At 38.7% G+C, this 15,739-nt stretch overlaps 1 protein-coding gene across 1 annotated transcript in view; it reads left to right on the top strand.

Moving 5' to 3' along the window:
* Positions 1 to 15,739, top strand: part of LOC116816345 (connector enhancer of kinase suppressor of ras 2-like) — a 518,029-nt gene that overhangs the window by 203,271 nt on the left and 299,019 nt on the right. The window contains exon 5 of the mRNA XM_075068744.1: positions 9,918 to 9,959. Coding sequence (XP_074924845.1) covers positions 9,918 to 9,959 — 42 coding nt within the window. The remainder of the gene's footprint in view (positions 1 to 9,917; positions 9,960 to 15,739) is intronic.

Below are 15,739 nucleotides of genomic sequence, written 5' to 3'. Positions count from 1 at the left end.
ACCATACTTTTATTCCTTCTGAATCTGGTTCCACAGCATAGCTAAATGCTGCCTTGACAGCAGACTGGCCATAGAGCTACATGTTTCAAAACAAAATAACTAAGACAACAGAAACTGTTGAAGGAGAATGAATTTTCTAATTTAATCATCTTGGATAATATTTCAATTGTATTGATAAAGTTTCCATTCCATGCTTGCTTGCATATAGGTGTTGTCCTACAGAGCTCTTTTAATTTCTCAAACAGTACTTGGATTCCCTCCAGCAAAAAACAGACCCACAAAATAAAATCTCAGTGAAAAGATGCAAACCAACTGCATGAATGCAATGGGTTGGTTTAAATGCATGGCTTGGCTTAAAATAAGAGCCTTCTAAACTATTGCTCAGAATTCATAGTGAGCTTTTTTTGTAGTTTCAAACTGTGTGCTTAAAGTTAAAAAATAATCACTTTCATCTATGCTCATAGTTCCTGGTTCAGGCTAGAGCCAGGAGCACATACAGACCATGATAGTTGGCGGGCTGTTCTTGCAAAATTTATGCTCTGACCAAAAGTGGGAAGAGGTGGAATTTTAATAACAGTTTTCATATTCTATCTAGTCCAGTATCTTTGGCTTAAGAAGCTTGCCTGAGCCTCCCACTACTTAAGTCTTCGTGACATGAACAGTCATACAAATTCAGTGATTCTCATGGGATTTCTTTCATTTGCAGAACAGTAGAGGGAAAAAGCAGTTGAGTTAAGACAATCACACCAAATTTTCAATAAATATAAAAAATGTAGCAGGCCTGTTTAAGATATATAAGCAGAGTAAAAATCAAATATTTTATAGAAATCATATTGTAAGGTATAGATTTGGGACTAAGAAGTAGGCCTTTTTTTAAAAAGTGCAATTCATACGAGTCAGAGCAGTTCTCAGAGGTGATTGTTAATTACATAAATGCTGTATGAGCTTCAAAGCAAAATGGTAGATTTCTTTTAAAAATATGTATTCACCATGGCACTTTGAAATGGACAGCTTTTTTATTTTCCATAAAATTCTCTGCGGTTGGTGAAGCCCCATAAAGCCATGTTCGAAACATATATTTGATTATCTTCTCTCACACACAAAATTGACAGTATGTGATTGTCAGGCTTTTGGTTCATTTGTAAGAAATGTGCTGACATTTCAACCCGAAGAATATATCATTTAAAGTTTAAAGAAAAGGGAAATGTTATTTAGAAGTTTTATGTTTGAGGCAGGTGTCTTGGCAGGTACAACTGTTTGGAATAACTCTTTATGTAGGAGTTGAAATAGACTCTTTTGGAATAACTGCATTCACACAAAAGCCTTCATTGTACTGAAAGGATGTCATAGTGTGTTAGATAGTAAGTTCAAAGATTCAGTGAATACAGCCTTACTTCAGTTTTACTGTGCATAAAAAAACATGTTTGTGACCTCTTCTAGTAAGTGCAGGCATCTTCCCCAGGCACATACAATCATGAAAAATATATATGTGGTCTCAAACCTTTAACATAGAATTTACAGGCTGTATGAATAATAATGTAACTTCTCTTGCTATAACGAGCAGTGTCACCACTGTAATTATGGTTGTCCCATTTTTCCCTTTAAATTGTTTATTAGAAGGTAGTGGGTGCAAAAACATTTCTGTAGTGTTTTGATTGAAACTTAAAGCTTGAAGCTAAAGTCTATAATAGCGATAAAATTCGTATTTTGTGGAGAGCGGTCATAAGTTACCTAGCTATTGTATTTTTAAAAGAATCAATTGCTTATAGCAATTTTTTAAAACTATGATCTAAAAACTAGACATATGACTGTTATCTGGTCCTCCTGAAGGATACCAAAGCACTTCATGCCTGATTTTGACTGGCCCTTGTGGAGGTGCAAAAGGGGAGAGTCCCCAGAGCAGAGGCCAGCCACAGTGGTCATCGTTGCATTTGTAACCCACACACCTTCTGGGTATGGTGTTCTGTCACATCTAATGGCACTGAGACCAATTTGAGTTAAATGAGTCTGCTCTACAGCCTTATGTGAGAGCCAGTTAGCTTTTAGTTCATGTGGTAGAGGCTCATGCACTAAGCTCCAGAGGTCCCCAGTTCAATCCTGCTCACTGATGACAGCGGTCTGTTGGCATTACACATTCACTAGCAATGCAAGCCAAGCCAGGATGGGCAGGGGCAAAATATCCCTTTTTACCGTACTCACACCCAGGGGAAGGGAGCTCAGGCTCCACCTCCTCCTCCCAACATCAACTTCCCACTAAGGAGTTCCATAAAGAGCTGTGCCCCAAAGCAAAGGGTGTGCTACCACTAAACTGATTATACAAAGATCCATAATTTTTCTATGGGGATTTGAAACGTGTATTAATACCAACTTGAGAACTGCACAAATTCCTCTGCAGAATAAAGGACACTAATGAATAGTTAGTTGCATAGATCTCCCAAGCAAATAACTTTGATTTAAAATATATATATACACATTCATTGTTCTGAAAGATGAAAAACTGACGTTATTTTAGTGTGACAAAAAAGCACAGCTTAAAGTAAACTGTTCAGGTCTACTGGGTGTATGTGTAAAATTCTTTTTGAAATCAGCATTTTTCATGCTGTCCATCTGTTCCAGCAAGTCAGTTCATTAATATACATACTTTAAACGTACATCATTACTTCTGTGAGTCAGACATGGTATATTATGATATAAGCATGCATGTGGATATGTAGTCCATCATGCATACTGAATATTTATTAAAGCAAATATAGGTAGTACACACTTGGAAAAAAATAATATCGATTCACCAGTGAGTTCCAGCTGCTTTGTGCTGCTTTAGCAAAGCAAAGCAGCCATAAACTCAGTCTAACCATCTAAGCATATGGCTCCTTTGTGACTCCAGAGCATACTGATTAATCTAATACAACACAGCAAAAATTATCCACTGTAATTCCAGGTATTCATGTTTTCTGCAACATTAGCCCTTGGGCTGCAATTTTTCACCTTTTTGCTTTCACAATTTTTTTTTTTAAGTTTGAGCAAAACATCTTGAGTTATTTTTGAGTTATAGGAGTGTAGGAAAATACTACTATTGTCATAAAGAAATTCTAAGCATATATTTTGGAAGAGGACTACAGAAAAAATGATTGCATTTTGAAACTTGAAATTTTACACAATCACACACTGAAATGTTTGCATTGCTTACTTTGAATAAGGTTGAGATGGAGATATTAATTATTATAAACAACTGAAAAAAACAATAGTTAATATAGTCACTAGGCAACTGCTGAGTATTTGGGGAGTGGAAGAGGTTGTTTGTTTTTAAGTACCCTGTCTTCTCTGTGACAGCACAGTGCACATTCTCCCTAACTTCCTTCATGCATCTTATTGAAAGACACCTAAATCCTTCAAATGTGAAAACTAGCAATGTCACCAGTAGGAGAAAATCATAAGCACTAAAAAAAAAAAAAAATTCCCTGGATCCCCTGTTTTAGTTTTTTTTCATTCTGCCAGTTGTAAACTTCATTTAGTTTTAAAAAAAACAAGCCTTTTCCTTTTCCATATCCTAATCTAACCCTGAAAAATAGACCAATGTGTTGCTGTACTGTTTAATCTAACTTTGCAGAAAACTCTATCCAGCCAAATAGCAGTAGCAAAAGTGATAGCTCCTTCTGTCTCCACTTCAGTGATGTGTGAATTCTGTTCCCTTCCCACCCATTCACCCATTTTGAAACCTGTCTGAGACATGAAGTGGAGCATCTCCTACAACTGGGCACAGTAGAACCAGTTCTGGTATATAACAAAGGGAAGGGCTTCAATTCCCATTATTTTTTTAACCTGAAAGAAGTTTGGAGGATGGAGACCCATCCTTGATCTCAAGAAGGTAAACAAATTAATCAGAACACAATGATTCATAATGGTTATGTTAGCTACAATCATTTCAGCACTGGAACAAGGGGATTGATTTGCAGCCCTGGACCTGCAAGATGCATATTTTCACATGACTATAGGCCCTATGTACAGGAAATTTCTTCAGTTTGTACTGGGGCAGTACCATTTCTAATATACAGTACTACCCTTTGACCTCTCCACGAACCCACCAAGTGTTTTCCAAAGTCCTTACTGTGATGGCGGCCCACCTTTGCAAGCACAGGGTCACGATATACCCCTGCTTACATGACTGTCTAATCAAGGCTCACACTCGGGCAGAAACCATTGCAGTCACGCACCGGATAATATCGCTCTTCACCAGTCTCAGTCTACAAATAAATGCCGAAATGTCCACACTGACTCCAATCCAGAAACTGGACTTCATCGGCATGCATCTAAATTATCTAGAAGCAACAGCATCATAACCTCTTAAGAGATTCACCACTCTAACGAACCTCATCAATACCTCAGTGCACAGCCCAAGGATATCAGCCAGGACCTGTCTTCAGCTACTAGGTCACATGGCGGCAACCACGTATGTGGTGAAACATGCGAGACTGCACATGCACTGCTTACTCAAGATGGTGTTCACACCACAAACACAACTTTATTCTGAGAACATTAAAGACATCCTGCTAAACAGCAGACAGCCCACTACATGGGCTACATATCTACATACATGGAAGAGATTCCACATGCAGTGACTAAATAAACAAATCAATGCCAGCACCTCTACCATACCAGTGGTCCTGGACAACATGCTCTACCTTAAGAAATTTGGCCTTTCAGTTAGTTCTCTGTGGGTGCATCTGGCAGCCATTACAATATTCCATGACAAAGGGGATGGAGTTTCAGTCTTTGCTCACCCAGTTACCAAAGATTCCTCCAGGGAGTTTGCAACCTCTACCCAGAATCCCAACACCCCCGTGGGACCTGACTTGAGTGCTTTAATCTCTCACAGTCGCCACCATTCAAACCTCTGGTCACATGTTCTCTTCTGCATCTTTCCATGAAGATGGCCATTCTAGTTGCCACCACGTTTGCAAGACGGGTGGGAGAAATTGGTGCTCTTATGGCTGGACCACCTTATATGGTTTTTCTCAAAAACAAGGTCACTGTCAGACCTGACCCCAAATTTTTGCCTGAAGTCCATTCTTCCTTCCACATCAATCAGCCTATCCATCTTCCCACATTCTTCCCTAACCCTCACAAGGACAGGTAAGAAGCTATTTTCCACATCCTGGGCATTAGAAGGGTGTTAGCCTTTTATCTTGAATGGTTTAAATCATTCAGGAAAACTCCTAAATTGTTTCTCTCCACCATGGACGGCTCCAAAGGCAAACCAGTTTCTAAGCAGAGACTTTCCAGATGGATTTCAGATTGCATTCAGCTCTGTTACTGACAACATGAACTACAACCCCCCTCATGGGTTAGAACACACTCCACAAGATCTGTAGCTACATCGGTTGCCTTCCTGCATAATATGCCTAGTACCGACATATGCAACACAGCTACTTGGACATTTCCTCCCACATTCATTCAACACTACATCATTGATCAGGTCTCAGCCCCTGACACTTGGCTGGGACACACAGTCTTAGCGTCCATTCAGACCTAACTCTGAAGCCCCTCCTTTCCCCTGAGGGGCACTGCTCTACAGTCACTTAAAGTGACGCACTCACAGGGACTCCACTTGAAGAAGAAGAGAGGGTTACTCACCATGTGCAATAACGGAGGTTCTTTGAGATGTGAGTCCTTGTGGGTGCTCCAGTACCCCTCTCCTCCCCTCTACTTCGGAGTTCTAATTAATTCCTCTGTGGTAGAGAAGGAACTGGGGGGTGGGAGTGCACAGCACTAGTTAATTGCTGCTGCAGGCATGAGATGAGGAGAGAGCATGTGTGGCCCAGCCAGGTACTGCTGTCAAAATGATCTGACTTAGAGTGACCAGATGTCCTGATTTTATACGGACAGTCCTGATTTTTGGGTCTTTTTCTTATATAGGATCCTATTATCCCCCACTCCCATCCCGATTTTTCACACTTGCTCTCTAGTCACCCTAATCCAACTAGAGGCATAGGGTGTACAATCACCTAAAGCAAAGCTCCCACAGGGACTCACATCTCAAAGAACCTTGTTGCACAAGGTGATAACGATCTCTTACCTACTGAATCTACAGTCTGCTCACAAATTTATCTCTATCAAACCTACTTCCAACATTCTAAACCAGAAGTTTCAAGCCCCTGCCATTTAAAGAAAGAAAATATTATTTTCCCAAATCACGTTACTGATCTGAAGTACAGGATGAACAATTGTCACATCTTGACCAGTGACAGATTTAAGGGCTCATGTTTAGTGAACCATCAATGTTAGTAATAAAGAAGTAGTAATCTCCCCATTCTAATGGGATACACCAGTTTGGGCCTACCACTTGTTTACACTGAAGGTCCTTTACACAACCCTGCTAGTGTAAAGAGACCTTGAAGTGGGTGTCAGTGTAAAAGAATAAAGTTTACATTCAAGGAAATATATCTGACTACTGATTATGTAACTGTTGGACTGACTTTTTCTGCAGGAGAATGAAAAATTCAGATGTGTTGCCAGCCATGTTGAGGCATCCCAGGCCCCTTCGTGCTTCCCCAGCAGCCCTATTGTACCTCAGCTATGTAGCAGCAAAATTATTTCTTTCTGTTTCTCAGATTTTATTAAACACTTTAGATACTCTAAATAAATCTCATCTAATTTCTGGCTAGGAAATCATAATTAAATGTTATCAATGCCATCTTCATTCCATAATTGCTTCTCTCTCTTTTTGGGGAACCTTAATGAAGTGACATTTTCAAAACTGGGCTAATTTTACCAGAGGGGAAAAAACTGGTTTTGAAACTTGTATAGTCTTATCTGACCCCAAATGTTTTGCTTGTTCTATCAGTAGGATATAAAATGGTCTTTTATGGCTTATGCAGCATGCCTGTGTCCATATACCTTTATGCCATGCTGTTCAACATTACTATCTAAAACCAATGTCTTCAGCTTCACACGCTGAGCACGTAACTGCCTGATATTAATATTGTATGCAACTCTGTTGGGCAGAAATCTGGTTGCTTCTGAAGCATATTGTCATGAAAAGAGAGATGAAGACAGGGCTGTGTCATTGTTGTGGTGATGGATAATTTGATCTGACCTGCAAATATTCAATATTTAATTTTTTTATAGTTAGGGTTTATCTTCTCCCTAAACTCTATTCTTGGAAATCAAAGTATGTGCTTGGTCTAGTGAAATACACTTAACAGACCAACCACCTGTAATGGAATTCAATCAAAGTGCGAGCTGAGGGAGTAGTAGCCTTTGACCAAGAGTGACAAGTTTCATTAGCCTGCTATGATAAATGAGTTAAGAAGTGTGAATGCATTTCTTATGTATTTAGAAATCTGATGCCAATACAGATTTTGATCCAGATTGTGTTATTCAGGCCTTTGTTAGAGTAACATGGAGCCACTCTGTCACAGGACGCTTGGGGAGAGATTGCTCTTCAGGAAGCCTGATCCCTGATGCGTGCACATGCTGCACTAGCTCCTTAGGATGGAGAAGCCTGCTCCTTTCTGTGGGCCTCAAGTGATGGGACTACAATTGTTTCTGATCCATGCAGAGGACACACCCAGAGAAGAGGCTCCACAAGCCCTTCCTGTATAACTGCACAAGAACCAGGAACATTTTGGACCTTTATTTCCTTTTCATATCTAAGATAATCTGTTCTCTTCCTGTAAGCAACTTCCATCCATCCAAAAAACAAATAAAATGTACCTATGTCATTGTGGTCAGTTGCAATTATAACATCTTTTCACTGAATAAAGCCGACAGTCCCCTTCTTTCCTATCCACTTATCATTTAAGAGGCAATGCCAAGTAGTTTAATTAGGGTCAGCATTTCACTTGCCTTAAAATAAGATGGTGGAGAATTCATGGATTCTATTAGAAAACAAATCCGTCAACAGAAATATGAAAACTAATCCCTGTTGTCGCTATTTTCAGTGGCAACTTCAATTCCAGTGTGAGCAAACCCTGCTGGATTTGTAAACCATAACATCTCTGCTTCAGGGAAATGACAGAGAAATGCAACTCTCTTCTAAATGAAGAGCATCACAAATCCAGGTGCATGTAATTCCATTGTGCTATGTTTATGGTTGAGTGCTTTAAGGATTTTCTTTCTGATTTTTTTTTCAGAATAAAATTGATGTAACCTATCATAAGATAGTATAGTTGTGCTACTTTTTGGCTTGTAAGAGCAACATTTTCTAAGTAGAGTAAGTGTGTCATCTAAATGTGTGCCCACAACTTTGCCTTCACAAATGTTTTAGTATGCACAAACCACATAGAAAACTGAGAGCTAGATGTGGAAGGACAAATACGTTTGCACATAAAATTTATCTTTTCCAGGAGCAAATGATTGTGTGTTAAATGCAAAATTAGAGGCCATTAAAGAGTCCCTAAAAGTAATCTAGTTTTGTGTACTTATTACTGTTATCTCAACAGTGTCACATGTCTTTACACCATAGTTTGCCTCAGGGCTGGTCTGCACTAGGGGAGGGGATCGATCTAAGATATGCAACTTCAGCTACATGAATAACGTAGCTAAAGTCGAAGTATCTTAGATCGAGTTACCTACTGTCCTCATGGCAAGGGATCGACGTCCATGGCTCCCCCTGTCGATTCCTCTACTGCCGTTCGCATTGGTGGAGTTCCAGAGTCGACAGGAGCGCGTTCGGGAATCAATATATCACGTCTGGATGAGACGTGATATATCGATCCCTGAGAAATCGATTGCTACCCACCGATATGGCCAGTAGTGAAGACATACCATCACTGTATTCTAAACTCAAGATTAGAAACTTACTGTGGTCTGTGAAGAGCTATCTGTGAGATGGTCTCTCTATTAATATGTAGGTCTTGCCAAAAAAAAAAGGTTGAGAAACCCTTATGTACGCAAAAATTATGAGCAAAAAATTATGGCTTTTTTGAAAAACTGACCCTAGAAGTAATGTGTTTTTTTGTATTGTTACTATAGTATCAGTGGTATGAGTTTCTTTGACATAATTAGGTTATAAAGTCTTGTGGGTAGGGGGTCATCTTTTTGTTCGGTGTTTGAACAGTGCCTAGTAAGATGTGGTCCTAGTCCCTAATGGGGGCTCCTAGGAGCTACGTTAATGTAAATAATGAATAACAATAATAATCTGCTTTTGTTTCACAGAAATCTGTAAATATAACTCAAGATGGGATATCTGCCTTTTCACATGTAAATGTCCAAAAATATAGCAACTTGCTGTGATATATTGCATTGATATATAATGCATTTGAGCTCAAAGAAAAAGATCCCTGACTGTCAGATATGGTACCTGTAATCTGGTGAAGGTCAGGCAAGATTTAAAAAAAAAAAAAGACATTAACGTTATATCTATTCCCTGAAACACCTTGTCTTCTCATCATTCAATCATCCAGCACATAAGTAATAAAAAAAAGGGAGTACTCATTGGCTCTGGACCTGACACTATAGTCTTCACTCAAGAAAAAATAATAATAAAGTCAACAACTGTTTTTGCCTGATTGAGAATTTTAGGACTAGGCCATGTCTGTCTAGGTCTAAATGGCCATGTATTCCTAACGTTTACACGATAGTGCATTTCTACATACATATCTCTGTTTATATTAATGATCTGTTCTCCCCCTGATACAGGTGCATAGTTCCCATTACAAAGAACAAGAACTATAGTCATATAAATAGAATAGATCCCTAAGGTTAATGAGAAGTTACTGTGGTAAAGTTTCCCAGAGAAAACAGAATAACCATGTAAAGCCTGGAGAGATGACTTCGCTATATACATGTGTGTGTGAATGCAAGAGACATATTCTAGCATGTAAAGTGTCTTTTTTTTTTTTTAGTAATAATTTCATTCATGTTTGTAGGGCTAGGATTTTAAATCTCACACAGTTTCTTTTTTTTCTTTACTATAGGATTGCACAGTATACGAAACAGAAAATAAAATTCTTCATGTGGTAAGTAATCCTATTGTTCCTGCTTTTAAACTATGTACAGCCATATACCTCTTCATCTGCAAGACTTACAGTACATTTTTTAATCTAGTGTAGGAAAATAAGGTTCCTTAGAATTTGGCAGTGGCAAATGGCAATGGATGACACTAGTCACTAGGAGCTAAGAGTTTTGTAGATTATAAAATCAAAAGGGATCATTGTAATCATCTAATCTGACCTCCTGTGTAACCCAGGCCTAAGACTTCCCTAAATTTCTGTTTGAACTACAGCATATCTTTTAGAAAAACATGCAATCTTGATTTTAAAATTTCCGTTGGTGAATAATCCACTACAACCCTGGGTAAATTTGTTCCAATAGTTACTTACCTTCACTGTTAAAAAATTGTACCTTATTTCTAGTCTGCATTTGGCTAGCTTCAGCTTCCCAGAAATTGGATCTTGTTATATTTTTGACTGTTGGACTGAAGAGCCTTCTGTTATCAAATTTATATTCCCCATATAGATTCTTACAGTCTGTGACCATCTCACTCCTTAATTTTCTCTTGTTAAATTAGACAAATTGAGCTCCGGAAGACTATCACTGAGAGGTATGTTTTCCAGTGCTTTAATCATTCTTGTGGCTCTTCTCTGAACTGTCTTTTTCACCATCATCTTCCTCTGTAGTATGGGCCATGAGTCACTTGCAGATTTAAACTAGTGTAAGTGGCAGATTCTCTGGAACTTGAAGTCTTTAAATCATGATGTGAGGTCTTCGGTTACTTAGCCAGAAGTTAAGGGTCTATTACAGGAGTGGTTGGGCGTAATTGTGTGGCCTGCAGTGTGCAAGAGGTCAAACTATGGTCAGAAGGCACCATCATGACTATCTAAAATCTGTGTGTCCAATTTATCAACATCCTTCTTGAACTGTGGGTGCCAAAACTATGGACACAGTAATCCAGAAGCAGTTGCACCGTGCCAAATACAGAGGTAATATAACCTTTCCACTTCTATTTGATATTCCCCTATTTATGCATCTAAGAATCACATTAGTCTTTTTGGCCACAACTCATGTTCAGCTGATTATCCACTGGGACCCTGAAATCCTTTTCAGAGTCGCTGCTTCCCAGTGTAGACTTCCCCTTCCCATAAATATGGCTGCCATTCTTTGTTCCTAGATGTGTGACTTTACGTTTGCCTGCATTAAAATGTGTATTGTTTGCTTGTGCTCAGCATCCAGATTGCTCTTTAACAGTGACATCATCTTCAGTAATTACCACTCCCTCAATCTTTGTCATCTCCACACTTTATCAGTAATGATGTAATGTTTTCTTCCAGATAATTGATTGAAAAAAAGTGATAGCATAGGGCCAAGAATGATCCCTGTGGGACCCACCAGAAACACTCAATGATGATTCGCTATTTACAGTTAGCCACTATTTAATTTATTTAATGTGTCACACTGATTTTTGTATATTCTATTTTCTTTATCAAAATGTCATGATACCAAGTCAAATGATTTACAAAACTCTAAGTGTATTACATCAACAGTATTACCTTTATCAGCAAAATTTGTAACTTTATCAAAAAAAGATCATTTGACAAGGTCTGTTTTCCATAAACCCGTGTTGATTGGCATTAATTACATTATCTTCAATTCTTTATTAATTGAGTCATGTAACAGCCATTCCAATATTCGGCCTGGGACCTATGTCAGGCGGATGGGGTCTGTAATTATTCAGCTTTTTCCAGTTATCCTTTTAAAATGTTGGCACACATTAGTTTTCTTCCAGTCCTCTGTAACTTTCCCAGTGTTCCAAGACTTATTGAAAAGCAATGCTGATGGTCCACAGAATTTTGTGGCCAGTTCTTTTAAAACTCTCAGATTCAAGTTATTCAGACCTGCTGATTTAAATATGTCTAGCTTAAGTGAGTGCTGTATATCACCCTCTGCAGTGACTGTTGAAAAGGAAAGTATTTCATCCACAATAGATTATGTGAATATATCATCTGACTTTTTTCCAAATACAGAACAGAAATATTTATTGTACTGTTCTGCCTTTTCTACATTATTTTTGACAGTTCTACCATTTCATTTAATAATGGACCAGTAGCATTCTTATGGTTCTTAACTCTGCTCGCCATAGGGTTCTCTTTGGGTCGTTTTGCTTCCATTGCCAACTAACTTTCTACTATTCCTAGCTTCTGATTTATATTAATCACTATCAACTCTTCTTTCTTTCTTGTTATATTTTTTAAAAAAATATTAGCTGCTTTCACTTCTCCTATAAGCCAGATTTGTTGGGTTTTTTTAACCAGTGTGGCCTTCTTTCTCAGTTATGGGATCGTACGTGTTTGGGCCTCTAGTAAAATGTTCGGAGTCAGTTCCCAATTACCATTCACATTTTTTGGTTTGAATTCCTTCTCTCAACTGATCTGCTTTATAATTGTTTTCAGCTTTATGAACTGACCATTTTAAAGCACCAAGTATATATATTATGGTTAGAACTTTATTCTGTTTGCACATTACAAATGTAATCAAGTCACAATCACTGCTACATAAACTGCCATTAATTTTTAGTTTTGTGATCAATTCCTCTTTATCTGTCAAGATGAGATCTAATGTAAAAGTCCTCCATGTAGGGTACAACACTTTTTGAGTTAGAAAATTGTCATTTATAAATTTCTGAAATTCATACTGGCAGCATGAGACTTACAGCATAAGTCACTCAGATTGAAGTCTATGGTAGTGCAACTTGTTTTCCTACCCACATAATAAACAGGTGCTTTAGAGATAGGTCATTTTATTCTCTAGTGTGATTTAGTGGTGTGTAGCAGACACCAACTAACACTCCATCTTGTAATGTATCAGTTAAAAGATTGATCCATAAGCATTCAACATCATTTGCTTCCAAGTTGTCGGGAACTTGGAAACAGGTAATGCCATTTTTGTCATAGGGTGCTATTCCCTCTCCTTTTTTGCCCACTCTTTTCACTCTCCCCTTTTGTTGTTAGTTTTATGTCTTCATAACTAATCTGACCAGCCTATCTCCATGAAGACTGGTTTCCCTACTACTGAAATGGAAGCCACTCAAAATTTTCTCTTCTCACAGAAGGTGGACTAATGTTCCACAAAACTAAAATCTTCCACTTGATACTGGTTACCTCTCCAGTGGTTCACTTCCAAAATCTTCTCTCTTCTTCCGCTCCCAGGACAGGAATTATCTCCAAGAAGATCACTTGGATGTTCTTCAGCATCATTCCGAGTTCCCTTAAAGTCATCTGTAATCTGTGAGATATCCTGTGAAGCAGCATCATTAGTATTCATATTTACCATCACCAGCAGTTTCTTACCTCCTCACACACCTCAGAATGCTGTCCAATCTTAGTCATGTCTCATGTCTTGGCTCCAGGAAGACAGCACATTGTTCTGTTGTCTGCCTGTCTTTTGCAGAATGTTTTCCCTTTCTTCTTCTTAAAGAATTTCCAACCAGTATTGTCTGTATTCTTGAATGGCTGGATATCTCTTTGTGGACATCCTTGATTTTTCCTATGGGTTGGACTTCCTAGTCATCCACAGGTGTGTGTTGCACATCTCTCTGTTCCAGTCAAACAGCTGGATCATCAGAGATATCGTCTGTAGTTTCTACACTGAGGACATAGTAAGGATTGGAAACTTCTGTCTGTTTGGAATTCCTTCTGGTTCTTTTCGCTCTAGTTGTCACAGTCTGCCCATTCTTGTCTGTCTCCAGCCATGTAGAATGGTTTAAATGTTCTATTTTAAAGGGCTGGAAATAATCAACAGTGTTAACTTGATATTTTTAAAACAATCCAGAAAATAACAAGGTAATAGCATTTATATAACATTTTTGATACTAGAAGCTCTCAGAACATTTTTATATAACTTAATGACCTCAGCATGCAAATGCATATTTTCTTGTTAATTTTATATTTTTTGATACAAAAGCATACATGGAAACAAATTAAAAATTAGAGCTGGCTAGATTAGTTAGGAGCAGATAAGAATCAGTCTGAACAATTTCTTGTTCTTTGAAGCAAATCAAACCCAAACCTTTAGATGCTTCAGAAAGTTTGATCCTAGAACTAATCACCAATACTTAATTTTTGGTGTCAAATCCATTCAAAAGTATCACACTGCACTGTAGGATAGTGCACTCTGGGGCACCTAAGCATAGGAGATTTAAACATAGTGTCATGGATGCATAGCAGATAATCTGTGAAATCTGGCCCTTTACCTGTTGATACCTTCCCAATTAGCAGGTAGAATGCCCCATAGATTCTACCCAAACAAGTTTAACGGCTGGAGTGGCATGGGGGAAGACACATACAACCTGTTTAAAAGTCTGCTGATTAAAGAGAGTACATCATCTCCCCTAAAGATGAGTGAGGCTCTAGGGGACAAGGGTGCATGCTCTCTCTTTCCTCAAGATATAGGAAGAGGAGAAGTTGTTCTGGCACAGAAAAAAAGTTGCATCATATACATTAGGGGACATTTTCAGAGGATTTGCAAGCTTTGGTATGCTTTTGAGAGGGTCTAACCAAAAGGCCTGATTTTGTTTTTATCCTCTTTCACGTGCACTGCTTCTAACCAGAACTTAAATATGTAGTAAACCATTGATAACCAGTTAGATTCAGAAATTCTGCAATGACTTCTTAGAAATGAGCTTACTGTTGCAAACGTGTTTCTGGAGGGGGACTTTATAAAGCACCTGAAGTCTTCTCGAGTTTGAAATGTGTCTCCCTCTTTGACCGCGATTTGCAATTCCAGTTTCAGGTGCCTTCCAAATATGCTTATTCAGCAGAAATATTGTATTTGCTGCTTTTGTCACTCTTCAGATAGATGCTTGGGCAGGTAGAAAAGAATGTAGAGAATCCTACAGTCTCAGTGTTTACACAGATGATATAATATCTGCTGCATTTCCACTACCTAGGACTAATTTTCCACAGGTTTTATCTTTCTTGGTTAGAATATTGGTCAATCATGTGTAAATCCAATCTTCTGTCTTCTACCAGTGGTCAGTCCCTGATAAATTGGAATAAGACAAAACAAAAAAGCCACATAATACTCCAAGGCAATTGTGCAGTGCTGTGCAATGGTCAAAGGAATTACTTTTGCACTGAAATCTGATTTACCCTTATTTTAGTTTGCATAATTACAGTTATTATAATGGGGTGGCAACACCATTATAGTTAAGGTTAAGATGAAGTTGCTGTTTAACAGCTGATTTTTCTGAGTATTCTAAATTCATGTGCTTCCTTCTAGTGTCTTGAAAATTGCAGTGCACTAGAGGGTCTGGAGTAAGATTAGTGGTCCAAATGTGGGGTTGTTTGAGCATGGACTTCCTGAGATACAGCCCACCCCCCCCCCTCCCCCTCCCCCTCCCCAAACAATCACCAGAGCTAACTGCTAGAATGCAAATCTGTGGAATACAACACAAACAATGGCACGGTCTCTTAGGGTATGTCTACACTGCAATGTAAGCCCAAAGCAAGTCGAATTTGAGTTAGCAGATCCTGCATTTATTAACCTATGGCATGAACATCTACACTCATTTGTAAATCCAGGTTAGGAATTTTTGAGCCCTGGTTCCCAACTTGAGGCTCCAGCATCTACACTGCATTCTGAGGGCCTGAGTCCAACTACCCACGTCCTAGACTTCCTAGCACCCTCCTAAAACGTGGTTGGTCTTGCCCTTTGTTCATGGTGCAGTGTGGGAAAACTTGACTGTCCACCAAATTTGACTGTTCAGAGGACAAAGAAAGTCGGTCCATGGGATACTTTTGGC

The sequence above is a fragment of the Chelonoidis abingdonii genome, chromosome 8, assembly GCF_003597395.2.
Source record: "Chelonoidis abingdonii isolate Lonesome George chromosome 8, CheloAbing_2.0, whole genome shotgun sequence".
Classification (NCBI taxonomy): Eukaryota; Metazoa; Chordata; order Testudines; family Testudinidae; genus Chelonoidis; species Chelonoidis abingdonii.
The sequence above is the reverse complement of the archived record's forward strand: the minus strand, read 5'-3'. Positions and strand labels throughout refer to the sequence as shown.